At 41.6% G+C, this 27,017-nt stretch overlaps 1 protein-coding gene across 1 annotated transcript in view; it reads right to left on the reverse strand.

The window, feature by feature from the left end:
* Nucleotides 1–532: 532 nt before the first annotated feature.
* The window catches only part of NWD2 (NACHT and WD repeat domain containing 2), a 205,096-nt gene continuing 178,611 nt past the window's right edge, over nucleotides 533–27,017 (reverse strand). Inside the window, exons 4-7 of the mRNA XM_033421638.2 lie at nucleotides 20,486–20,689; nucleotides 17,874–18,018; nucleotides 11,676–12,265; nucleotides 533–7,769 (exon numbers count right to left, since the gene is read on the reverse strand). Of these exons, the coding sequence (XP_033277529.2) occupies nucleotides 3,837–7,769; nucleotides 11,676–12,265; nucleotides 17,874–18,018; nucleotides 20,486–20,689 (4,872 nt within the window). The 3' untranslated portion in view covers nucleotides 533–3,836. The remainder of the gene's footprint in view (nucleotides 7,770–11,675; nucleotides 12,266–17,873; nucleotides 18,019–20,485; nucleotides 20,690–27,017) is intronic.

Genomic DNA, 27,017 nt, shown 5'->3' on the forward strand with positions numbered 1-27,017 from the left:
TCTTTATCTTTAGCTCAGGTTTCTTCATTGAATGGATCGTGTATTACCAGTTGCCTGTGTGGATGTCTTAACCTTTAAACTCTCTGGGTCCAACTTTATTATTTCCCTCATTTTCATCTCCTAACCTATTCCTTTTACATTTGTAACTCTACTCTCCACTCAATTTCAGTTGGAACTGGAATTAGAGTTTTCCTTCTCTTTCATCACCCACCTCTATCAGTGACATCCTGAAATCACTCTTCTTAGCAATTTTACTGCCACTGCCCTAAGATCGAGTTCTTATACTTTCTATCTCAGGTCTTTGCAATAGTCTCTTTACTGGTCTCCCAGATTATGGTCTCTTTCATCTCTAATTCATCTGACATATTACTGCCCCAGTCATTTTAAAAAATACCATTTCAACTAGGCTATTCCCCTTCTCAAAAACTTTTTCATGATTCCCTATTGGCTACCGAATAAAGTTTAAAATCCCCACATAGCATTTGAAGTCATCTAAGTAGACTTTGACGCTCCCTGTTTTTGCTCACGCAGCTTCCTCCACCTGAAATGTCTTTCTGACATTCTGACAGCTAAGTCCTACTTATCCTTCAAGCCACTGCTCTCTGTCACCTCCTCTTGCCATCCTTTTTGATTCCCAGTTAGAGTTAATTGCTCCTCTGCAGTGTATCCTCAGTACCTGGCTTTCACTTTTCACTTTTTTTTGTTTTGGCTAACAACTTTTTTTTAAATCACAGTCTGTCTTACATCCAATTTAGTTGCGCCTCCCTTAGATTATAGGATCCTGGAGGGCAGGGGTTGTGCGTGACTAATTTTTAAATCCTAGGCATAGCATAATGACTTAGACATAGCAAGCACAGTGTTTGTTGTGTTCTTGACCCTAGGAAGGAAGATATTTAATTAAACAACAAACTCCATGTATATGAAATGCTTTTATGCAAATAATAACGATCCACTCCTCTACATTTTCTCTGAGAACCAAACTTCATGTACTACACATAGAACTTGTTTCCTGTTTTCCTATTAAGACTGAAGTCCTAGAAGGTATAAACTATTTATTAATCTTTGTATTCCTGGCAAATTGTATGCCGAAGTAAATATTTGTTGGATGAATACTGCAACTATTGCAGTTACGGTTATACCTGAAAATCCTGGGAGTTTGCAAAGACCTCCAGTGATCTTCAGAGCCTAGCCTGGCCTCTAATCTTTAAATTAGAAAATATCTTCTAGGTCATTAGCAGTAAGTTCCTGCAGGATACTCAATGCTTTATTTTTATGTGCTTTGAGAAGTTAACAACAACAAAAAAATTGATGGTGTATTGAAATCCTGTTCAGCGATTCCCTCTGGACCTCTGTTTTTAGGTTTCTTCATCTGTACGTTTGGAGTATTAACAGTACATACCTCACCTGGCTGTTGTGAAGATTACATGGCTTAGCACATGCAAAGCTCGTGTACAGTAAGCACTCAGTAAGCATGAACAATTATTATTATTATTGCTATTATTACTGAAGACCTCTAACTACATCTGCCAAAGTTGGGGGAGAAAAACAAACGCCACACAAATCTAAGTAGTTTATCTTTTATTCATACAAACAATACCTACACAAGACTGTACATTTTTTGAAGACGGCAATAATTTTCTAGTGTAACAACTCTGTAATAAAATTTAACTAAATGTAACATTTATGAAAATATAGATCTCTGATTGGGTAATTCTTCCCAACAATACAAAGTTTACATAAAAACATTCAATATGAGCTATCAGTTGCAAACAAGTTAGGAAAAATCATTCAAGTCACTTGTTAAACTCTGTTGGCTGTTACATAGAACATTCACACACTACATTTAATCCATCTAGACATTTATTTCTTAGAAATGTGTAGCATGGAGGTCCAACTGATAATGACAGGAATGAGAATGTGTTGCCTCCGAAGAGCTAAAAAAAAAGCATTGACTCAGTCAACTCCACGTGGTCTGTATGTGGGCTGAGCCTTCTCTGGGCTACCACCTCCCTGGCTGGTAGCTAGACCAGGAGGAGTATACTGAAAAAAAAGTCTTTCACTAGGGAGTGGGTGTCTATATTGGAATCACATCTCTGTATGCTTACCTGTCAAGCCGCCTTCCAAATTGACATACAGTTGGCTTGGATTCCCGGTGGGTTAAATCACTTTGTTTCTTGTGTTAGCGTTAACCATTAGATGTCACTCTCTTTTTTCTCCCATTTCTCCCTCACATCCCTATGAGAGCAATAGCAGGAGGTATCGCTACCCTTATTCTGCAGTTTACAAAAACAATACATTTGGGCGGTTAAAAGATCTGTCTACGAATATTGGATGAGTTCATGGCAGAGCTGGACTGAAAGCAAGTCAGTTCCTTGTTCATTATTCTGCCTTCTCAAGTCACCACTGTCCCTTTCAAACCAAACCAAACCCCCACTACTGACGCCCTTTGGAAAGGCATCCAAGGACATGCCATGAGGAGGATAGGGAAGGAAGAAAATCACTTTCCCCTTTTGAGATGTAATATTTTCTTTTAAATAGGAGGAGTAGTTTTTAAAAACATCGAATACCAATTTCACAGCTTCTGCTTTGAAACGGAGAAGACTATAAAAGGCTCTAGAGAGTCCTCAGGCAGAAAGGGTGACAGATAAAGAAGGATACATACAGTGTGTAGAAGTAAGAAAGTGAGTACAAACAGGGACAGTAAAGAGCCTTTGGACACCCTTAAGATTTACAGAATATTTTAGCACAAAGACAGGCATATTCAGTTTGTCCCAGAGTATTTGGTCAGCTATCTGCGTTTTACACAGGAAAGAGGAGGAATGAGAGTAAGGCAGATGTCATCAGTATTCCATAGATGGCATGTCGAGAAAGCTTTCCTTCTATTAAGATTTACTGCAGGGATTTAGGAAATAATTTATGCTTCGGTACAACTGACTTCCATAGCACAGCCTTTTGTTAGTACAATGATAGCAATGAACAGGTGTTTTGACCAAATTTGTAATGCCCTTTCTGTAACTCTTTTTTACACCCAGCACAAATAGACATTTCAAAATGACATGAAAAGATTGTGGTTTCTTAGTAAATGTGTTCTTTTGCAGCCCAGAAAATAGTTTAAAAATCATGTGTTCCATTATACAGAAACCCTTGCATGCAGTTGTCACAACTGTATTTTAATGAAGACCGACTCCGTGTGTTCAGTAGCCCTATGATAGCGGTAGGTAGCTCTTGCCCCAGTCAGTCTGTGGCCTCACACTTCACATCCTTTCTCCTGGGAAACTGGGAGTACATCTGGGCATTTTTGTTACATTATTTTGCACCTTTAGACCTTCCATCTGCAGACTGGATTGACACAGTTGTCAGGATCATAAAATGTAAGGAGAGATTAAGGCTGTGTTTAGTTATCCACACAATCACTTGAAGTCCAACAGCAATTTGTGTTTACAAATTTCAACCAGTTGCTGTAGAACTAACTTCAGTCCAAATGGTCTCTATGTAGCTCTAGCCTCTCTCATCTGGACAATGGGATGAGTTAAGCTGCTTCTTCCCGTCCAGTTAATTTAAAAACTACCCTCTAACTTCCAGTTGATATAGCCATGTAAATGCGATTTGTAGAAATTCTCTGTTAAGACTTCGTTCCTGGATACACTTTGTCAAGAAGACCAACCTCACAACCAATTTCACATTTCTGTACATTTCATGAGCATGGCAATAATTAGCATTGGGACTCCAGCATCTTTCCTGTCCTTTAAGAATGAGTGTTTATCATCTGGGATACAGAAGATACTTTTTTTTCTTTTACATATTATGTATTTCTGCTGAGCAGGAAAAACATTTTTTCAGTTGTCAGGGGCATAGCTGTGGCCCCTGGATTCCAGGGCGGAGCACACCCGGTCATAGCAAGAGTTGTGTTTCTTGGAGGGCGTCGCCTCGTTGGGCTCCATGGAGTCACTCACTGTGATGGGACTGTCTCTTGCAAAGACCTCAGTGGACTCTCTCCATAAGCAATCCACAGACATTTTAAAACAGTAACTATGACACTTTGGCCTGGATGTCTGTGTCGCATTATTGAAAATTTGTCTGCTATTTGAAGTGGCTATTTTAATTTTCAGTGCAGCGTCTACGCGGTCCACCACCGTGTATATCCCTATACTGCCGTCGTCAAAACCCACAATGATGTTCAGGTGCCGCTGGGAGAGGGCAAGAAAAGTTGGAGTTTTGTAAAGGGAGCAAGCACCGATATTTTTGCCATCGGCCAGTCTCATGACAATCAAACTGGATATCGCACCATTTTCATCCTCTTCCTCCCCGTTTCGGAAACAAATGTATACCAGGTAGCGACCGTCTCGAGACAACCTGTGCCTCCAGATGACCCCAGAGGCGTGAACCACCCGTAATTTACCGCTGTGTAAATCCAGCACGTTGATATTTTCATCTCCCCTGGAAATAATGCCTAGCTTTCCATTGGGGGAAATTTCAAAATCCTCTAGATTTTTCAGGAAGTTGTTTGGAAGTTGCACACGGCGACAGATCACTTCATCTGTCAGGCTCCAGATATTCACCGTCTCGGCTGACGTGATAAACACAATGATGTCCGGACAATCGGGGATCAATTTAAAATTCACAATGGTGGTGCCGTCTTCGCAGCAGACCTTCTTGGTGATGCTTCCCGTCCAAAGACTGACTGCCAGCACCTTGCTTTTGGTCATGCCCACCACGAAGGTATTTGCAGAGGTTATGAAGGCATTCTGCAGCGTGGTCAGGATGTTGCATACCCTGTGGCCCGTGGCCAGTCTCCAAACCCTGGAGGCATTTTCCTCACAGAGAGAGACCACGAACTGGTCATTGTGGGTAATCAGCAGCTGAGATATTCTCTGCCCATTAATTCGGAAGAGGTTTTCACCGCTGCTGGTATGCCAGACGTATTGGCTGCTCTTGTCATCCGATGTCACCATGACGTCTCCAGAGGATGTCAACACACAGTGTTCAACTATTCCTTCATGCTTAAATACTGCTTCAAGGAACCCACTGCTGAAGTTCCACTTGTGAACACAATCAGAGCCATCGAGGGAGTAAATGATTTCCCCCCTAGCGGGTAACACCAGACTTTGGATGGGTTTTCCAGTCTTATCTATGTTGGACATAGCTGTGATTATATCTATGTCCCAGATAGAGAGAACACCACTGGTGGATAAAGATAGCAGCATGTTGTGATGACTGGATTTCACCAACTTGACTATGGTACCTGAGATTTCCTGTAAGCTCGCCATACACTGTCCCGTGTCCCGCCTCCAGAAAAACACGGCCGAGGTGTTTTCCATGGTCGCAATGATGCAGTCTCCATTCTTGGACAGCACAGCCGATATAAAGCGTTCGTTGTGCTTTGCTCTGAACTTTTCAGCCACCTTCCACATACCGGTATCTAAGAGCTCGATGCTGAGGGCTTTACAGATCAGAACTGCACTTTGGTCCTCTGAAAGCTCAACGCTGACCACTTCACTATCTTCTCTTCGGCAGTCAAAGTCATCGGTCAGCTGGGGGTTGGAGATGTCCTCAGTGTTCCAAACAGAAAGGCTTCCCTCACTGTCTACCATTACCATTTCCTGAGCCGTGTCCAAGATAAGAAGGAACTTCACAAACCCACCTGAAAATTCAGACGTCACCGTACATAACTTTTCTCCACTCCCTAAATGGAAGATGGTAGTGGTGTTCAGGTACTGTCCACAGAAGGCATACACGCCGTCCAGAGAGCACTGGACACAGGTCACTTCGTACCAGCAGTGGAACTGGTAAAGGGGCCATCTGTAGAGCAGGTCGATGACAGTGACGTCTTTGCTGGCTTCGAGCCAGGCCAGAGCGTGTTTGACAGACAGTGTAAATCCATTGATGTAGGTGGAGCCGCTTCCATGCTTGGTCCCTTTGATTTCCACTTCAGACAGGAGGCAAGAATTTACATTGTCGTAAACCAACAAGGTGTTATTTGTCGTTGCCACCACGAGATACTTTTCGTCACTGGTGAGTTTCATGCCCAGGATGACAGACTGGGCCGTCGTGATCTGCCTGAGTAGTTGACGTGTTTCCACATCCCACGTGCTGATGGAACCGTTTTCTAAAGCTGTGAGCACCGTACTGGGGTTACAGGTGGGCAGAATCTCGGTGACGTGCAGGTGACTAGATGACAAGGGAAGACGCTCCGGGCTATAGGTCACATCCATGGATGAGTGTAATGGCACGATGGAGCAGTATTTGGGCCCATCTTTGTCACATTCTAAAAGAAGGTGTCTAAGTTTGGGCAGGGAACTCACGACGGGCAGCAGTCTTTGCTGAAGCTCTGCGGAAAGGGAGCCGGGGAACGCGACGACCTTGGTTTTGATGCTGCGGAGGGTGCTCGCCAGGAACTTCAGCTCCTTCTCCTGCGAGCAGTTGTAAGCCAGCTCGATGTCCAAGAGCACCTTGTCAAACTGGCCAATTTTGATCATGGTGTAAAGCCAGCTGAAGTTCATGATGATGCCGTAGAGCAGGTCATCGGTTTTCCCACACCTCGTCAGGTGGTGCAGGAGCTCACACATTTTCCGATGGTTGACGAAAAAGATGTCAGGCTCCAGTGGGTTGCACTGAAAGACCCAGGGCTGGTCCGGGGCCTGCCTGTCGAAGGAAGCCTGCTCCGTGAAATGCTTTTCCTCCTCAAGCAGGCTTCTGCTCTCTAAGTCAAGACAGCCATTCAGGTAGGGGTCTTCAAGGCAGAAAGCTTTCCTTCTGCCCCCTGACCAGACCCCCAGGAAATAGTCTGCCAGGATGGTATGCATTTCATGCAGGTCACTGTTATCCTGCAGATATAGCTTCTGGGCTATGAGCTGCAGGTGTCTGTTGGCCCAGACCAGGAGGGTGATGTTCTTCACGTGTCTCTCGATTAAGTATCCACTGAGCCCCTCCTTGAGCCTCGCGATGTACAGATAAGGTACCCTCAGGGGATTGCTGGGCCTGACGCTCTCGTTGAGCTCATTCATCACACTGTTGTCAAGGGCCAGCACGTCTTCCAGCTCCATTTCACTCAAACCCATTTTGGCCATGGTGATGTAACCTAGAGCCCGGGAGACGAGTTTCTGCCCACACTTCCTCTCCAAGGACCAGAAGAGCTGCTCTATGCTTTCGTGCACGGTGACACAGAGGGAGGATTCATCGACGTCTCTGTGAGATCGCCAGTTTCTCACCTCCCTAAAGGTCAGGTTCACAAACATGGGCAATGTGCACTTGGAGAAGGCGTTGTTCACGTAAATCTGCTGGCCCGACGTGACCTTCCTTTTGACCCGCAGCAGCTGGTGTTTGAGCACCTGGCTGCACATCTTCCTGTCCCGGGGAATCAGCTCGATGTAGTTGTCTTCTTCGTGGATAAGGCACCTTAGTTTCTGTAGGATCCCATGTTTGTTGGGCAGCGTGGAGAGGACAATCCGGACGAATCGGGGAAGGTGAACCGGGAGCCACCAGAGCTTCCTGGCCTCGTGGCTCTCTGAGAGCTGCTCCAGGGCATCGAATATGACCACGAGGGGTCTCTGCAATGAAGACTCATTCAAGAGGTTTATAAATAAGTCGCGGAGGTCATGGATCTTCTTAGGGTAGCTCTGAACCAGGCACCGGTAGTTCACGGCCAACTGTTCACAGACACTTAGAAGGAGAGTCCTAAGATCAGTACTCATGTCTGTGGTTCCTAGAAACCTCACGACTATGACTGGGTCAGATTCTGGTCCTGTGTCTTCATGTAGCCAGCCATAAGCCTAGAACATAAAGGTGGTGTTTAGAATGGAGAGATATATTCACATGGTCACATGCAACAACACTTGCCCTCTGCAGAGATCAGCCTTCTGGTAACCCTGACCAGGCAGAAAGTACCTTAGAACCAGGAAGTGGAAAAGCCTGAGATGGTCAGAGAGCTGTCAGAAAGCTCATGCACTAAAGTCTGTAGGTGAGACCCTCAGGCTCCCTCTACTAAAGGTATTAAAATGGTGATCACAGTGTTCGTCAATCAAAGGCAGAATTTACCTTGTATTCTAAAAGTTACAAAGCATTTCACAAACTGTAAACCTGAATATCTAGTATGCTTAGTTTCTCATCACTGAATTTCCATTTCTTGGCCTGGTTGTTGGCACATGGTCGGTGCTTGGTGAATATTTGTTTAATGAATAGATTAAGTAATGACCTACACATTATACTGAGTCAAATAATTTCCTTAATTGAGATCACATAAGGCTATATATGTGGCTGACCACATTTCCAGTTAATTAGAATGCAATAAAAATACTCAGCACTAAAATGATACTGAATATAATCTTGTATGATTCAGAGACACTTTATTGTGATGCTATAGGGTCATCATTATGATTATTTTTTATCATTACCGTAAAAATCTATATAATGCTGGTTAAACGAGTTTTGCTGAATTTGTGCTTTATAACAGACAGTTTACTATATAACACAAGCAGTCATCAGGCCTCGTATTGTCTCTCTTTAGGACACATGGGATTACAGTATCATGTAACAGAAGAGGAAACCAAGGCCAAAAATAGCTTGCTTGGAGTTAAGTGATTACCAAGAGATGAAAATGGAGTAGAAGTCATATCTGACCTTCATTCTAGTGTTCTCTCTCTGCCACTCTCCCTTTTTAAATTGTATAGTTAAAGAGATAAAGTATATGAGGGGGGTGCTAGGTTTAATATTTTTCTGTCTGGAAAGGTAAAGACAAAAAGGGATATGATCAAAGCATAAAACACTCCAAAGTATATTTTTAGGGAGAAAATACTATTCAGTAATCCTTGGAATTCACCGAGGATACTTCTTAGAAAAGGACATATTATTTAACACATTAAGAAGTAAGTTTATGAAACTTGTTTCCCCAATTGGTAGTTCAGGTTAACATATGAGTAAGTTTAGAAAAGATTCATGGATGTCAGTTTCAGAATGAACTGTTAAGGAAAATAAGCAACTCGTTATCGGTGTTTGGCCCAAACCTTTGAAGCTAATTTGGAGGAAGGTAATGTTGCCATTTTACAGCTGTCCTTCGGTGGCAAATCAGAAACGGAAGACAGTTTGTTTGTCCCTGTGTGGATGGCTTATGGTGATTATATGCATCGTCCCCCCTCCTCCCAATCACGTGTTGTGGGATGTGTGATGTCTGTAAAGAATGGCCCTCTGATCATGAGCTCATATCCAAGGAGAAGTCGATTGCACAGGAGGTAACCTGGAGATAAACATGGGATGCCTGTCTGCATCCTTACAAGGAACATGAGCTCACGAGAGCACAGGTTGTTGTTGGTGGGGGTGGCAGGGGGTGGGGGGAGCAGATGTTCCCCAGGAGGTAGGAGAAGCAGGCAGAGTCCAGGCAGGGGACCTGGAAATAGGCAAGCCTCCTCAGGGGAGCTGGTGGTTGGACAACATATCTGCAACAGCGAGAGCTCAGAAACCTGACTAACTGTCACCACACTGGCCACGGGAACTGCGTATGTATACAGGCATATCGGCACACATCACGTAACTCCCATGCTAGACACACAGGGTCGCATCACATGCACATTGGCCCTCCAACCACCTTTACCCTCCCCTGCTCCACAAGGAAAAAGCCCCAGAGTGAGGGTGAAATGCATACACCAATGTTTTCTCATTTGATTTCAGTTCCCCTTGTAGTGTTACTATCTTGCTTCCTTGGAATAATTCTAAAGTTTGAAGATGCATGTACAAAGTAGTGTTCAAAGACAGACAGTCACACACGTGCACATGCACACGTTTATTTTGATGCGACATGTCCCTTAAGTGTAAGCCTGCCGTTTCATTGGGTGTTCAGTTAAAGAAAGAAAGCACATCCTAACACAAGAAGAAAAACCAGCAGCTGGGCTTGGCAGATTGAGAGATTGTAAATGGGCCTTCCTCAGGACTTTTCAAGTATTGGGACTGGCCAAAAAGTTCGTTCAGGTTTTTCCATAAGTGTTACAGAAAAGTCCGAATGAACTTTTTGGCCAACCTAATAAGCTTGATACACCTGATTGTCTCCTGTGACCTTACTTTGGAACGTAATCCCCCCATAAGGTGCAACACAATTGTTCCAGTTCTTGTCCTCAAGATGACCTACCTGAAATTGTGTAGCACGTGATAAATCATGAGAATGTTCACAAAGTTAAAGAAAGATCTGTTCGTAAGACACTGACCATGGGAAGAACAATACAAAGATTCTGAAGTAACACCAGGATAATATAAACCATCAGACTTTGATAGCAAGTGTAACAGGAGGTTAAAACTGGTACTAGTGTCAGCCAGTTTAGACAATAGATACCGCATTCAGATAGAAGCTCCGGCCCATCTTGCAAGGCTTGAAAGGGAGTTTTGAAAATTAGTTTTGCTACCTTTGATGGACTACCCACCTCCAGCCTGAAAAAGAGATGCAAGAGGCCAAGAAAAAAGTGGGAGATGAGGATGTATCTCTCACCACCCCACTCCCAAAGGGGAGGGCTGAGAGATGCCCACCCCTCACTTCTAGCCTAGGGAAAGGGGCTGCAATGGACCACTTTCAGGACGCCCCCTAGGGCTTGGGAGACATGGCCATCTGTATCTGATGACATCTGAGGAATATGGAGGTTGAGTGAATGAGGCTGGCTAGCTGCTCTGATGGAGGAGTGATAAGAGAGCTGCCGTATTGGAGCTGGAGTTTCTCAGGGCAAAACAATACCTGAGTGTTTCCCATGTATCATATGTGGGCCACTGGCAAGCGTGAGCTGACGAGGGTTTCTGTCGGTTCTGTTTTCCCAGGTCTAAGGGGGTTTGCTGGGTTGTGGAGAGGTTCTTGGAAGAAAGATACTAGAAATGTGTGTTGCTGGATGCCTAGGAGCTATGGAGGTGACCAGCTAGATAGAAAAGCAATGCAGTTCCCTGTGTCACCCTAGGGAACTGTAGGTGAGAGATGCTCAGTGAGGACAAGGTGGGGGATGGGGGAGGGAAAGGACCTTTGGGAAACCATGAAAAGACCTCAGAAGAAACGGAAGTGTTAAACACCTGCCAGGACCAGAGTGCCGAACCCAGGTCAGAACAGTACTGGTCATATAAGAATGTTCCGGCCACCTTACCTTTAGGGGATGTAGCCCCTAAACCACAACCCTGCAGGGGTCAGAAGTGCAGTTGGGGTTAGGGACAGAGGGGAAGAAGTGCTGTGTGCTGAAAGAAAAGAGAAGGTGGCCGTGTCCCTATTTCCCACTGGAGGTGCCTTGTGTATGGGCGACCTCGGCTCAGGCAGGGAGATGTAGACTGAAGTTTTAATTATCATCTTTGACTGGACAGAGTAATTGCTGAACTGAGATGGAGTTAATATCCAGAAGCGATTGGAGTGCTTGTCATTGCTGAGAGTGATGAGAAGAGTTGTGAGATCTGCCCTAGTTTCTATCTAGGTGAGAACTAGCCCCATAACATGAGTTTGAACAGTAAGAGACAAAACAAAGCTATTCTAGAATAGGACCCCGTGAGTCTTATTCTTTCAGTATAACTGTTATACCAGCAAAAGAGAAACACTGAAGTATCCATTCCTAAAGGACCGATTATAATTCGCATAGTAAACACAGAAAATGGAAGTGAATTTGATCAGTTGATCTTTTCCGCAAAGTAAAATTTTTTACAAATATACATGTAAAAGAATAGGCTTTTACCTTCTTTGCTACTTCAGCTAGCAGAAGGGTCTTCCCAGTGCATGGTCCACCGTAAATAACAAGAGGGTTGATGTGCCCTGTTTTGCTTGGAAGAATGTATTTATGCACGATGTTTAGAGATTCACATTTGTACTCGTAGAAGGAGGCATATGTTTTACATAGTGATGAATGCTGAAGGATTTCGTCGTAGAGTGTATCCGTTTCTGTGTCAAAATTCTGTTGTACCGTGGCCTGAATTATGTCAATCATGTCCTCATAAAATTGTTTACCGAGTCCTTCTATGTAATGGTTTTCTATTTCTTGGGAATAGCCTAGTTTCATGTCACAATGAGTAACAGATGTGTACACTCTCAGATTAGATGATGCAACAATGGTAGGAATAAACTCATCCCGGAGTTTTATCAGCTTCTCTTGGGCTTCTGGGTCCCGAATAATCCTTGGTTCTGCTCCAGTTATATCCATGTATTTTCCCATCTCCGGGATTTTCACGAAACGCTCAATGTTAGCAATTTTCCTAATATAGCAAACACATTTCTTCAGGAATGCTGGAGTTTGCTTCCCTAGAGCAAAGTCAAACTCATCCTCTATAGCTGAAAGAAAATACAGCAAGGAGTTTATTGTCTAGAACAAAGATGCAACACACCCACGCTCCGAGCGCATAACTCTCAAGTCACTAGTGGTAGTTTATTTTGCTTATAGTGTGTAGCAGAGTCGTCTCTAGAATAATTTCTCAATTCCTTAATTTCCTATTTGTCTTTTGCTAAACAGCCTGGAGCCCAGAACAATGGGTTCTAAATAAAATGATTTAATTTCCTCCGCAACCTGAGGGAACATAAGCATAAGAAAGAAAGCATACCAAGCTTACGGTTGACACTTAAGTTCCTGTTTGGCTTCCCTCCCAGACTTCAGGAGTTCTAAGAGTGGAGAGCAGGCACGGACTGGGGCCAGGAGAGAATGAGGAAGAGGCCAAGTGATGTATCTAGTCTATTGCTTCCTTCTCAGTCTCTCCTTACAACGTGGTTTCACCGTTTTGTTTGAGATGCATTGTACCCCAGACAGATACGTGGCAATAAAAATATAAAAACGGGTTCAAATATACTTATGTGCTGATTTTATTTATCCATTATCCATGTCACTGTTAAATACCATTATATCCATCAGAGCAGGTACAGAAAAATGACTTAGTTTGTAGCTTTATTTCTTGTGAGAGAAACCATGTTAGGGCTTACAATACATATGTTTACATAAAAGTAAATAAGCATTCTAAATCATTTGAGGCCCCATAAGAACATTGAAAATTGGATCAGTAGTAATAAAAATATCATTTACGCATGGTTTTAGGGAAGTCAAATAAAAAATAAATAAAATAATTAAACCAATGGAAATGAATTTTAAGGCAAGCAGGCTTTTAAAATGGGCTGCCCTCCCTTCCTCCTCTGCCTTTCTGCTTTTCTTCATCCGGTTGGTCTTAATTGAGCATCTACTATGTTCCAGGTACGCTGCTAGTTTCTTAGGATACAATGGTAAGAGAAAATTGAGAATGTTTAAAAAAAAAACAAACCCTTATGAAGCTTACAGTCCAGTGGAGGATGGCAGACATGAATCACAGAGTCCCACAAATGTATTATGATTATTTTTAGGCCTGTGAAGGTGAATAACATGGTGCCATGAGAGCAAACCCACCCGGAGGTCTAACCCACTTGGAGAAGTCAGGGGAGGCTCTCTTAAGGGGGTGACTACTGGGCTGGGATCTGGTGGAAACATGGGGGGAGGGATGGGTCTGGTCGTAACTGAGAACATCTCAATGTGCTGGCCACAATGCTGACATCGAGCAAAACCTAGAACATAGATGTATTCTCTAGAGTAACTCTTAAGGAAGGTGGGAATTTTATTTTAAAATGGTGCCTTTTAGCAGAACTTCTGTGATACTGTTTTTTTCCAGTAATGATAGCAATTGATAAAAATTTGTGACTTAAGTAAAAAAGACATGTGTATAGCCACCAGTGTTGAATGAGCTGTGCCATTCACATCAGTATGTTTTTTGGTTTTTTTTTTTGCGGTACGCGGGCCTCTCACTGTTGTGGCTTCTCCCATTGCGGAGCACAGGCTCCGGACGCGCAGGCTCAGCGGCCATGGCTCACGGGCCCAGCTGCTCCGCAGCATGTGGGATCTTCCCGGACTGGGGCACGAACGCGTGTCCCTTGCCTTGGCAGGCGGACTCTCAATCACTGCGCCACCAGGGAAACCCTCACATCAGTATGTTTTACAAAGGGTTTTATTCCGGCAAGTTGGTTCAGGAGGCCAGTTAAAGGAGCTTTTGTAACATATGTCTACTCTTCTTTTTATAGAAGATTAAGAACTTGTTATAATGTAGACAGGCGAAGATGTAAGAAATCTGGACATTATGAGCTCCCGCAGAAAGCAGCCTTTGGCCCATCTCTTTTCCAACCATCTGGGTACAATGCTAGGGGCACACTAGGTTAGCCAGTGCTGTATACCGAGTAACATGAAGAGAAAGGAGGTGATCCACCTGCAGTATCTGTATGTAATGGATGATAATTAGAGATATGTACTGTCACCCCGACTTCCAGAAAACAGACCAACTGTAACCTGACTTCGTTATCACCTCTATGGAAACAGAGTGCCAATCAGGCGTGTAGATCATAAATGCAACATGAAAAGAGATACAGACAAATCAAGCTGGTAGAGCCCATCCAAGCTTGGCTCAGGGGGATAAAAAGAGGCTGTATGCAAGAATGTCTGGTTGATAAATATCCCTGAATAAATGAGTCATGTGAGACAAAATCAACTCTGTAGAGTTATTTTTAGAAGCAAAGTGCATCCTCAACATTTTAGGGGACTTTTATTAATAATAATTCCTGATATTTATTTGTCAATGAATATTATAAGCTTCCCCCTTACTAGAATAATGTATTTGTTTTCTGTCTTTGCGTTTTCCTTAATATCCTAAAGTTTAACCATCACAGAACCTGATGAAGGTAAAACTAGGGGGAGATTCCCAGCCCTGGCAGCTATCATTCATGAGACATTCAGCTCTCTAATATTCCCAAGACCACTCAGTTGTGGCATTCACAGTAGGGCACTGTTTTGGAGTCTAATTTATTTCTCTTCCTTTCCTGTTATTTAAAAAGGTAAAACTGGAAGTGTTGTGAAAAAATACATTCAAATATAAATAGTACACATTTCCAGGTTCTATCTGGTATGCTTAAAAATATTAAAGTACTATTGTAGCATAAACCCTGACATTTTGGGGGGGTTTTGTTTGTTTGTTTGTAATATGTGTCTGACTTGAGCTTTGATTGCTGATGCATCCACCTCAATGATGGCTATCTTGAACAAACTCATCAACAACCACACATACAGAGCCAGGCCACCTCCACTCACTGAGGTTCCTTTGTTTTAGAGATCTTGGTTGATTTCAGTAATCACTGGAATTTTGGGCCACTTGTTTTTTTTCTCTTCCTGTGCTTTAAATTCCTGCTCTTATGTTTTAAATTCACCAATAAAGAGTGAGCCCAGTAAAAGCAAAACCCGATGTCCGCTCTCTCTCGCTCGCTCTCACTCTCTCTCTCTCTCTCTCTCTCTGTCTCTCTCTCTCTCTCTCTCTGTGACCTTGCTGTGTGGCCCCAGGTGTGCTGTGTAATTGCCAGCTCCTGTGAGTAATAAGGCTTTATTTTTTCAAACTTTCCTGATGGCGATTGCCGAAGGGTATCTGGCAATCATAGTAAGAAGCACAAGGGTTGGTCCAACCACAACATTGGTTATTGATAGCCTGGAGAGACAGGCACAAAACAAATATACTCTATTCATTTCAAAGAGTTGGCCCTTCTTCAGCAATTTTCATTGTGCAGACATTGTCTTAAAATGAGTTTGGAATGTAAAATAAATAAAAATTTCATGATCATGCATATCTTTAAGATGTAACCCCAAGTGGAAAATAGTCCTCGTGTAGTAGTTCGTACTACATAGTATGAGATTATTAATCTTCATATGGCTATCCATGTGGACCATGTTCTTTAGTGTGGAGAAAATTAAGAGAAAGTGTTTGCCGATGAATATTTGAACACTTGAGCTGTCTGACTCTAAGCGAGAGGATACCCTCCCCTAACTGGTGTCTCTTACATCAGGAATAGGAAAGTTTTTGCTCTTGGTATTTTTTTCCTAATACAGCATATTTTTAAAAACTGGGTAGTTCTGCCCTTGAAGAACCAGGGCTTCTAAATGGGTCAAAAAGATCCCAAAGGAATAAGGATATATGTTAACCTGTATATTCTAAAGATAGTACTTATTCCTGCCAAGTTTAGTACTTTTAGGGAGAACTAAAATAAGACCTAATTTTTTGACAGCGTCAGGAGAATGAATTTGTCAAAATTATATGTAATTCCTCTGAGCTTGAAATACATGTATATCCAAGGAGAATGATACCAAGTGCTTCTTCGGTTTTCACAAACGTTTTGCTACACCATTCACAAAACCAGTCTGAAAATGCAACTATTGTTGCTTTTTCTTCAATAATTCTTTACTATCAACTCTCAAAATAAATGCTACTTAACTGATTACTTTTACCCAGGCGTGTTTGTCCCCTGCAAACTGTGACTGAGATATTTCTTCAGATATGTGGTTTCCTGGGCAATTCCTCAAAATAAAGCCTCTTTTCCACGGCTGAGAAAGGCCCACAAGTGAGTCTCTGCTCGGTAGCTGGGGAGACTTTTATTTTAAGGTTAAATTAGATCCTGCCACTCCCTTACTTCCCAACCTCCGATGGCTTCCCATCTTACCCAGTGATGGAAGAAATTGTCACAGGTATGGGAAGTCATTCTGGCTTACACATGGTTTGGATTGACGTTTATGCTAACTACAACAGCCTGTCTTCTGGCCTGTCAAACATGCATTGTACATCTGATTTAACCACTAAAATCTGATTTAACCATTTAAAAATCAAAACGGAATAACTGTGGTTCAGGCATTCAAAATGGAGCCGGGTGGCCATTGGGATGTGCTTTCAGACATGTTCCTGTATCACTGAGAACTTGAATTCTCTGAGCTGTATCAGACTCAAGGATACAAGGATATTGTCGTTCTTAAAACAATATCTGCTAGCATCTGCCTAGGTCTCAAGGTCTCCCCTTGTACCTGTGCGACCACTTCAGACCCCAACCAATCCTTATTTGACAAGCATCCTGACTTCTTGCCAGCTCCAATGACGATTCTTGATAAATGACTCATGGGACGACTGACTGTAACTTTGTGATTTTTGCCTATATGAGCCTCCCCCATTTTGCAGTCAGGTGGAACACAGTTTAAGTACTTCTTAAATCTGTGTCTCTTGGGCTATAGTCCTCAGGCTCAAATAAAATTCTTTTCTATTCCTATTAGAGATTGTTTATTGATTATTTCTGTTGACAGCAGAATAAAACACAAGGTCCTTATTATGGCCTGTGCCCACCTTCTTATCTCGTCTCTCCTCCTCCAAGCCTGGCTACCTTTACCTTCTTCCTGCTCCTAGAATTTGCTAAGCACATTCCTGTCTCAGGGACCTTGAACCTGGTAATTCTTCTGCCTGGAATTCTCTATTTTAGATATGGCATTGCCGGCTCTGATTCGTTCTGTCATTTGGCTCGAAAGTCATTTCCTTACCGCCTGCCCCATCTAAATCTGGACCCCCCGCAGCCTTCATCAATCCCTATTATCCTGTTACTGTGTTTTGTTTTATTCGTAGCACTTATCCTTTCTGAAATGATATTGTTCATTTATCTGATTGCCTATCACTTATCCCCGCTGCCCCCACTAAAAAAGTAAGTTCCAGGAGAGCAGAGACCTTGCCTTCTTTGTCATTGTTGTAGTCCCAGTGCCTGGCATATGGTATGCACTCAATAAGTGTTTGCTGAGTGAATGAATGAGCAGCTCAACTGAGAAACAGTGGCAGAGTCTGGTCTATTATATCCAGCCTCCTCTGTGTTCTTTTAATGTCACATTTTTGGAGAATTCCTCAAGTTAAGTAAAGGCTTATCTTTGAATAAAAAGAATACCTGCCTCCCCAGGAGATGGAAACATGTAGAAAAATTAAATTTCATCAGGCAGTAAATGCAACTAAATTTGCGGAACCATAAAAGGGAAGCGGCGAATATATCTATTATTTATCTATTCCTCAGTTTACTGAAGATGCATAAAAATTACCTGAGAACAGGTACCTCTTGGCTTGGCTGTGTTTCATTTTCCTCTTTTCATATAACAGTTTTACAGCAACCTTAAATACCTTCTTGATCTCATCTGATATCTCTTGCCAGGTCTTCTCATTCTCAGCATGGGCAGGGGGCTGCACCTATGGAATTGTAAAAGTGAGATATTGGTCTTAAAATCATCATAGAAGACCCAGTATTTAAGAGCAAGAGAACTATTGTTATTTGAAAGTCTACTCTATGCCTTATCATAATAGGTGCCTAACAGACAGTATCTCATTTCCTCTCCCCAGTACCCTGAAAGTGATGTGAACTTGCCCAGGTGACACAACGGTGTGAATCCAAACAGGATTTGTTTGTCGGGATTTCTTAATATACCATGTATTTCCTGCTTGAGTTTTGATACAAATGTCATAACAAAATCATATCTTCACTACCCTCTAAAGAGAAGAGACAGTTAAAGGGAAGGTACTCATGTTACTATTTAATTGTCTTTAGTTGTTTCTTCCTCATTTATTTATTTATTTATTATTATTTTTTGCTGTACGCGGGCCTCTCACTGTTGTGGACTCTCCCGTTGCAGAGCACAGGCTCCGGACGCACAGGCTCAGCGGCCATGGCTCACGGGCCCAGCCGCTCCGCGGCATGTGGTATCTTCCCGGACCGGGGCACGAACCCGTGTCCCCTGCATCGGCAGGCGGACTCTCAGCCACTCCGCCACCGGGGAAGCCCTCTTCCTCATTTACTTTTATGATCCTTTAGGAAATAAAATAGGAGTACCTACCAAGAAAGTAACATTTATAGAGTCTTGCTGATAATCTTATTCAAGCATTCATTTACTTAACAACAGTTTATGCAGAAATATCATGTGGGGTTTAGAGAATAATTGAAGTTTCCCTAGACGATCATGGAATCAAATGAAGAAGGAACAACTAAAGCCAATTAAATAGTAATATATGTGTAAGTTTTACAACTTTGTAAAACTGATTTCTTGAGGTATCATGTTTCTTGACATCTGCTTTACCAGCTACTACCTTTACTTCCGGCATATTTACCTAAGAGAATGGTTTGGGGTTTACCCCAATATTCATCTCCATAGTCTTGCAGATAATTACTTTGAAAAATGCATGTGAAGAAGAAGAAGAAAAATCGAGGAATCTGACATGATTTCATTTTGCATGGAGAGCATGCTTTATGCTAAACGTCAGAATGACAAAGACGCAGGGTTCTTTTTTTTTTTTAACTTTTTATTTTATATTGGAGTATGGACACAGGGTCCTTAAATGAAGAGCTGTTGCTAACCCACGGCTCTTCTCCTCTCAGAGCTGCCTGGGTGCTGAATGTATCAAGGATGTTCTCTTTGGAAGAGGGATAGATAGCTATGCCTTCTTTTAATCTCTAAAATGTCTGTGCAATGAATAGTCCCACCCATTTTCTCTACCTCCTTCATTCAGTTTCGGGGGACACATGATTGATACATTTGGGAACCAAGTTGGAGAAGAGACAATGCTAATGTTTCCATCATATTCATGCATGACTCAACCTCACTGCAAGATTCTACATAAGGCACAAGAATATAAATTAACAATGTATGAAATGTTAAAGGAACATACTGAATTAAAAAACTAGAGACTATAAAAAACAGCTAGGCAGATTTTTAAAAGACCCCCCAAAAAAAGTCTTTCACAAATTAAAAATATAACTCTTGAACTTGAAAACTCAAGCATGAACAGAGTGGACACAGCTGAAGAAGAAAATTGACGAACTGGATGAAAGATCTAAAATAATTTTCTGGACAGCAGCACAGAAAGATAAGGAAATTGACAATGTAAAAGACAATTAAGAGACATGGAGGATACACGTACAAATTATTATATATAGAATGGATAAACAACAAGGTCCTACTGTAAGGCACAGGGAACTATATTCAATATCTTGTGATGAACCATAATGGAAAAGAAAATGAAAAAGAATGTATGTATATGTATAACTGAATCACATTACTGTCCAGCAGAAATTAACACATTGTAAATCAACTATACATCAATAAAATTTTAAAAAATTAAAAGCAAAAGTTAAACAAATTTAAAAAAGAGATGTGGAGAATAGACTGAGGCAATCTATTGTACATCTAATTAAAGAGCACAAAGGAAAGAACAAAAGGAATAGAGGAGGGACATTATTTGATGAGATGATGGTTGAGAAATTTCCAAAACTGACAGAATGCATGAATTCGCAAATGTAGGAAGCACAACATACACCAGTCAGAATATATATAGACATGTTATAGCAAAATGAGAAAAATACAAATATTTTCAGATAAACAGAATTTATCACTAGTAGACCTCTATTAATGGAACTTCTAAGAGATATACTTCATGAAGAAGGAAAAGACCCCAGCAGGAAAGTCTGAGATGCCAAAAAAGAAAGGTGGATTAAAAATTAGAAGATTTCTTAGCTTTGGATTTAGTTGTTAAAAGGAAATTTAGGGTCCAGGGCAGAATAATTTTCTGTCTACTGTGCCTTTTCTGTGGCGAAAACTACCCCTGGGTGACATAAATTGTTTAAAGTCATGGAGAGAGACATACTTCGGAGAGAAAGATAGCTTACTGCATTTTTATTGCTTTTCAGCATTTCCGATTTGGGTCTGAGGTAATAAGCTGCTGGCACTGAGTTCTCGTCCCGACAGTACCACTCTTCCAGTAACTTGGTCTCCAGCTTCGCCTCTATGGCAGCATCCAAAATCATTTCAAACTCTGACGCTTCAACTTCTCCAGGGATTCGGATGTTCCCATATTTTTCACCTAACAGTCCCTGTGTATCACCGAGAAAGTTCAGTTTAGTGTATCACCAAGAAAGTCCATTTCAGTATTCATATCATATGGCCACTCAATAAATATTAATAAATAGATAAGAAGTTACTTTGTTCTATCCATTGTCTCTTGTAATCACACTGGATACGTTTTCACATGGATTATTTCATAAGTAAAATTAGTCCATTTATATCGTAGTATAATAAATTCACATACTGAGATTGCATATCATATTAGACAAATCAAAAATACAGAATTTTGTAGCAAAGAAAATTTCCCAAAGTTTACGTAACCTAACAAAGGTTGTCTATTTTGAAATTTTGTTTGTTTGTTTGTAACAAAGAAAAATGACATGCTGGACTCTATGAAATATCAAACATGTAAACTCACAAACAAAAAAAAATTGCTTTGTATAGAGTTTATAGTCTGATTCTAAGCCCCAGATTTACACAGCTACAAGTGAAAGAAGTATGAGATCGCTGAATGTGATGTCACTATAAATCACATAAAGTTTCCACTGGTAACTGGAAAAAATTCAAAATATAAACAAGGTATCATTTTCTCCCTATTGAACTGGCAAAGGAAAACACATGCTCAGTGTCATGTGGACGTGTGAGAAAATACCTCTATATAGCTGATGGTTGTGTAAATCGATCCAATATTTCTCTGAAGGGCAGTCTGGCAATATGTACTAAAAGACTTAACATACATGAGTTTTGGCAATTTTTCTTCTGGAAATCTGTCCTTAGAAAATAATTAAGGATGTACAAAACGACTTAGCATATTTATGCTGAGCCTGTTGGAACAGAAAAGGGTTAAACCTAAGTGTCCAGCAAGTGGGAACATTTAAATACATTTATATATATTTTGGTACCTCTATTCAAAGGATGTGCCAAATTATGTTTTAGAACTGTATTGATGTAGAAGGATGTTTATAATATACTGTTAAGTGAAAAGGTAAGTTACAAAACAGTACATATAAGATGAATTCAATGTTGTATATATATCTTATATATATATGAGAGAGATCGTATATATTTGTAGACATAAACATAACACATACACATAGAGATTTTATAAGAATACCCAGCAAGTTTACTCATGGCTATCTTTCGGTGGATGGTTTTGAATTTACTTTGGTTGTTTTATGAATTTATTGCTTTTTTATTAAAACTGTTTTTTGCAATACATATGTATTATTTTGTAGTGAGATAAACAACAGGTATTTAAAATTTTTAAACCGGATGATGCTGTCTATCCTCGTTTGTGGAGCAACATTTTCAAGGCTCCTCTAAGTGTTTGCTTAAGCCCATGTTCTAAAAATGTGGTCCTCTGACTAGCAGCATCTGTGTTACCTGGGAATTTGTTAGACTTCCAAGTTCTCAGGCCCATCCCCAGACCTTTTGAATCAGAAACTCTGGTCATAGGGCTGAGGAATCTCTGTTTTAGTAAGCTCTCCTGGTGCCTGAACCACTGACTTAAGCTAACAAAAATATTAGCTTATATAGCACTTGGTATTTCAATTAATCTTCCATGTCTTATCTAGTAGAAACAAGGAAGGAACATACAGAACTCTAACAAAGATCTATACTATCCAAGGCAAGTTGGTCTGCTTTATAGTATCCATGGGAAGATTTCTATTTAACTTGTGGGCGTCTTCATCCTTTCCTCCTGTTGACTAGCACCTTTACCATAAACTTCCAGCCTTGTGTATCCGTTGGAAGGAGAATTGTGGTTTGGCTTCCTTAGGGGCATTTCTTACTACCTCTGCAACCCACAGTGTTCTTTTCATCTCACATAGTCAGGTGAGGGAATAAAAGTCCTGGGTAGACCTGTTTCCAAAATAAATTCGTGACCTAAAAAGATGGTAAGCCCCATGAAGGCAGAGGCCAGAACTGTTTATTCCTAGCATATAGAAAATATTAAAAAACATATTTGTTGAATAAATGAATGAACCAAGACAGAGAAAGAAATCCTTAGTGTTTGTACTATTCTTATTTGAAACTTCTTCTTTTATTCAAAGATAATATTTCAGATCTCAGCAGGTAGAGTAACAATTTGGGAAAGTACCAGTTTTGTCAGCAACCTTCACTTCAGCCCTAAATGCCAATTAAGAGCACTTTTATTGTATTTTTATTTTTTAAACATTTATTTATTTAGTTATTGGCCGCATTGGGTCTTCTTTGCTGTGTGCAGGCTTTCTCTCTAGTTACGGTGAGCGGGGCCTACTCTTCGTTGCAGTGCACAGGCTTCTCATTGCAGTGGCTTCTCTCGTTGCAGAGCACGGGCTTCAGTAGTTGTGGTGCATGCGCTCAGTAGTTGTGGCTCGCGGGTTCTAGAGTGCAGGCTCAGTAGTTGTGGCTCATGAGCTTAGTTGCTCCGTGGCATGTGGGATCTTCCCAGACCAGGGCTCAAAGCCGTGCCCCCTGCATTGGCAGGCGGATTCTCAACCACTGCACCACCACGGCAGTCCTAGAGCACGTTTATTTTAATCTGCATTTGTTTTGGGCTATTCTTGACAACAGGCTGTATGCAACAAAAATAATATTATTTAGAGTTGTTTTTCACTTAACAATTCCTTTTCTAAAATCTCTCATGTTAAACGTGGGTAAATGAGCAGACATGCCCTCTTACTCTACCACAGATACAGAGGGAGATGATCTTTTTAAGGGTAGCCAGCTTGGTGACTATCCTATTCATCTTGGCTAACTCTGGATAAGGATAGTCAGCACCCTCAGTCAGAAATATCTCTCATGGGGACTTCCCTGGTGGCGCAGTGGTTAAGAATCTGCCTGCCATTGCAGGGGACTTGGGTTCGATCCCTGGTCCAGGAAGACCCCACATGCCATGGAGCAACTAAGCCCATGTGCCACAACTACTGAGCCTGCACTCTGGAGCCCAAGAGCCACAACTACTGAGCCCGTGTGCCACAACTACTGAAGCCTGCACGCTCTAGGGCCCGTGCTCCACAACAAGAGAAGCCACCGCAATGAGAAGCCTGCGCACCTCAGTGAAGAGTAGCCCCCTCTCGCCGCAACTAGAGAAAGCCCGCGTGCAGCAACGAAGACCCAACACAGTCAAAAAATAAAATTAAAAAATAAAATTAAATAAAAATTAAAAAGAAAAATCTGTCATGAAGAGTGAGGTTTTAGTACTGGGAAGAATTATCCAGCAAACCTACCTGGGCAGGGAAGAGACTAAGTAGACTTCTAAGCAGTAGAAGTTGGACTTTTTGGAGAAATCCCCAAAGGCAAACAGTGGAGTTTGGCCACTGGGTGAAGGACTTGGTGAACAGACAAAACATTAAAAATGGGATTTAGTAATTGACAATTCTTCGTCGACAGCCAATGAAGCCCAGGAATATGATGCACCCAGCAACCAAGATCCAGGGCAACACCAGCTGTATTTCAGGCATGAAGTGGGAAAGAGGACAAAATAGTGACTAGTGAAACAAGGTCATGTCCCAGGGAAGGACCATCATCTCTGTATTAGCAATTTACTGTTGGTTCTTCGTCTTTGCTTTGCTCTAAATAAGGCTGGTCTCAGAGTCTAGGGCAGGATCAAATTTATGGATCAATTTCTGAAATGTGCTTCATGATGACATGCACCTGGATCACCCAGGGTGTTTGTTAAAATATAAGCTACAAGATCCCTTCTCTGACCGAAGGACCACAGTGCTTGGGGATCCCAGGAATCTGGGTTTTAAAATGCGGTTACAAATGAATCTAGAATTTGAGGTCCACTTGCTATGGGCAATGCATATGTGGTCTCATGAGTAATGGTTAGCAAGCACCAAAGGGACAGGACAGAGAACACAGCAGATCATTACAAAAAATCGAAGACTATTTAAAAATAATTATTTGAGTTGACAGCTGACACCAAATACTAGAATTATTTCATCAGTATAGTAAGGCAAAATGTTCCTTAGAGTAGAGATTATTAAAGAAGAAAAAATATCCTCATCCAATTCAAATAACAAATTATATTGAGCACCTACTGTATAAAAAGCAATACAGAACTTCAGAAAAGTAATAATGTGAGATAGGCTTAAAGTTACTTATTGGATTGTTCTCCCCAAGCCTTCTCCTTCTCTCTGTTGATTCTTCCTTTGGGTGGAATGCTTATAACTCACGAAGCAGTTACTTTCCAGGAGTCCAAAATAGGATTCTGTCTCAATCTTACCTCGCTATTTGAGAAATAGCAGAGAGAGTAACAGCAAAAGGGAAATTTGCTACCACATTTTTCAGGAAGACTTTTTTTGGGGTTCTATGTGTCTACAGTTATACGGTAACACACAAGGCATGGCTGTATCTGCCAGGGCTGGCAACAGTCAATTTAGAGGAAGATACAGTCCAACTCAGTTGCAAAGTCCAGCTCCTATGGTCAGTGGCTCAGAGCAGGGGTAGAGATGCAGGACCAAGTCTAAAATGCTAGCAGTAAAAGTGGAGGTGGCAAGATGGAGGTCCAGTCTTGGTTTTCTAATCAGACTATTCCTTAGCCCTGGAGCCATGGGGAGTATGCGAGCCTAGGGCAGCTACAGAAGCTATGTATAAGAAAGCATTCTTTTCTGTTCACTGTCGTAGAATATTCACTCCCATAACTGAAGAAGAATCAGATTTTCTACATCCTTCTGACCCCAGTATTCAAGAAGATCATTTTTTTTTTTTTTTTTTTTGCTTGGTTAAAACAGCTTTGCCAGTTTCTGGAGAAACTTGATGGAGAGTTGAGGGACTATATTTGGTTTTGCATTGAGGTCCATGTTTATTAGTTATACCATTGATCAGTCTGCTTGTGTGACCCTGTATGGAAGAAATGCATGTGGCTGAAATAATTTTCAACTTTTCATTGAATTGTTTACTCATGCTGTCAATACACGTATGAACATAAACATATGGAATTTCTCTTGTCTGTAGAAATCTATCATTGCCTCTCCCACCCACCTAAGTAAAAACATATTTAATTTGGCCCATCCTGAAACACTGAAGATATACAATAGTAGTCAGGCAAGAAGCAACAATCCAACTGAGTACTCAAATACAATCTTGGAGTTAAGCCCAAATGCTTGAAAAGTCTAAGAAAAATTTCTACTGTTTTTAACAGTAGTGTCCGTGTATAAAATTCTGGCATATGAAATACTTCCAGATGCTTTGGAACTAGATAGAGGTGGTGGTTGCATAGTGTTGTTAATGTACTAATGCCACTGAATTGTTCACTTTATAGAGCTTAATTTTATGCTATATGAATTTCACCTCAATTTTTTAAAAAAGAAATACTTTCTGAACTATTGATTTCCTTATAACTGAGAACTTAAATGTAAAAGGACTCTCTACTCTTTGTATCATCCTTTCCTTCTTTATAGATACATCTGATACATCTGAGCCACTGATACAGATACATCTAAGCCACTGCTTTCAAAGGCTTAGAGATAACATTCTGTTTCCCCTCAATTGATTTTTCTTCCCCATTGCAAACACTGATTCTTTCCCCTGCCCTCCACTGCCCCCAGCCCCCAGCTCTTTATGTGCAATTAGTTCTGCCTGGGCTTGCAATTGAGAATCTTTGGGGTCTGAGTCTGATGCTAATGCAGTTTTTCTTGCAGCAAACAGAGCAGAGGGGTTGATGTATTCTCGATGGTGTTGGTGATCTCAGTAAGTCTTTGCTTTTACTCTGTTGTGGGATATCAGGAAAGACAGGTGAGGGCAGTCTTTTTGGGGTTATGGAGGCTAGGCTTCATTGGCAGGTGGGCAAGTGCACCCTGGACTTTTGTTGATGAGCCATCACTCATGGGGAAGCTGGAAGGGAGAGATTCTATCACCCTCCCCGCCCCATCACTGGTGCTATAACAAGCTGAAGCACATACTCTGTAAAGGCCCTGTTCCCTCCCACCCAGTCACTAATACAAGGCAGGTGGAACTATTCCTTCCTTTCTATAAGCTTCTCTTTTATTTATTAAAATAAAATCCACACTCATATATACAATTTTCTCTTGTACATGATCTCATTTAACGTTCACAAGTCTGTGAAATAGGGAGAGTTGCAGAAGAGAACACCAAAGCTCACAGACCTCACCTGGCTTGCCCAGACCACTTCTCTAAGAAGACATGGAAATACTAGCACTTGAATATGGGGCTTTCAAAAACCTCATTCTTTCTACTTCATCAAGTTATTGTGCTATGCTCCCTCCTGAGGTGCCTGCAGACGGCTTACTTGTGATGGCTCTGCTAGCCAGTGCCCCTGGCCGGGCCACCATGCATGTCTGTGCAAGCTGTGTGCTGCATACTTCCGGAAGGCACTGTTCACGAGGACTGTTCAGTGTTATGGCCCTGGGT

The sequence above is a fragment of the Orcinus orca genome, chromosome 4 (genome assembly GCF_937001465.1).
Source record: "Orcinus orca chromosome 4, mOrcOrc1.1, whole genome shotgun sequence".
In the NCBI taxonomy this organism is placed as follows: Eukaryota; Metazoa; Chordata; class Mammalia; order Artiodactyla; family Delphinidae; genus Orcinus; species Orcinus orca.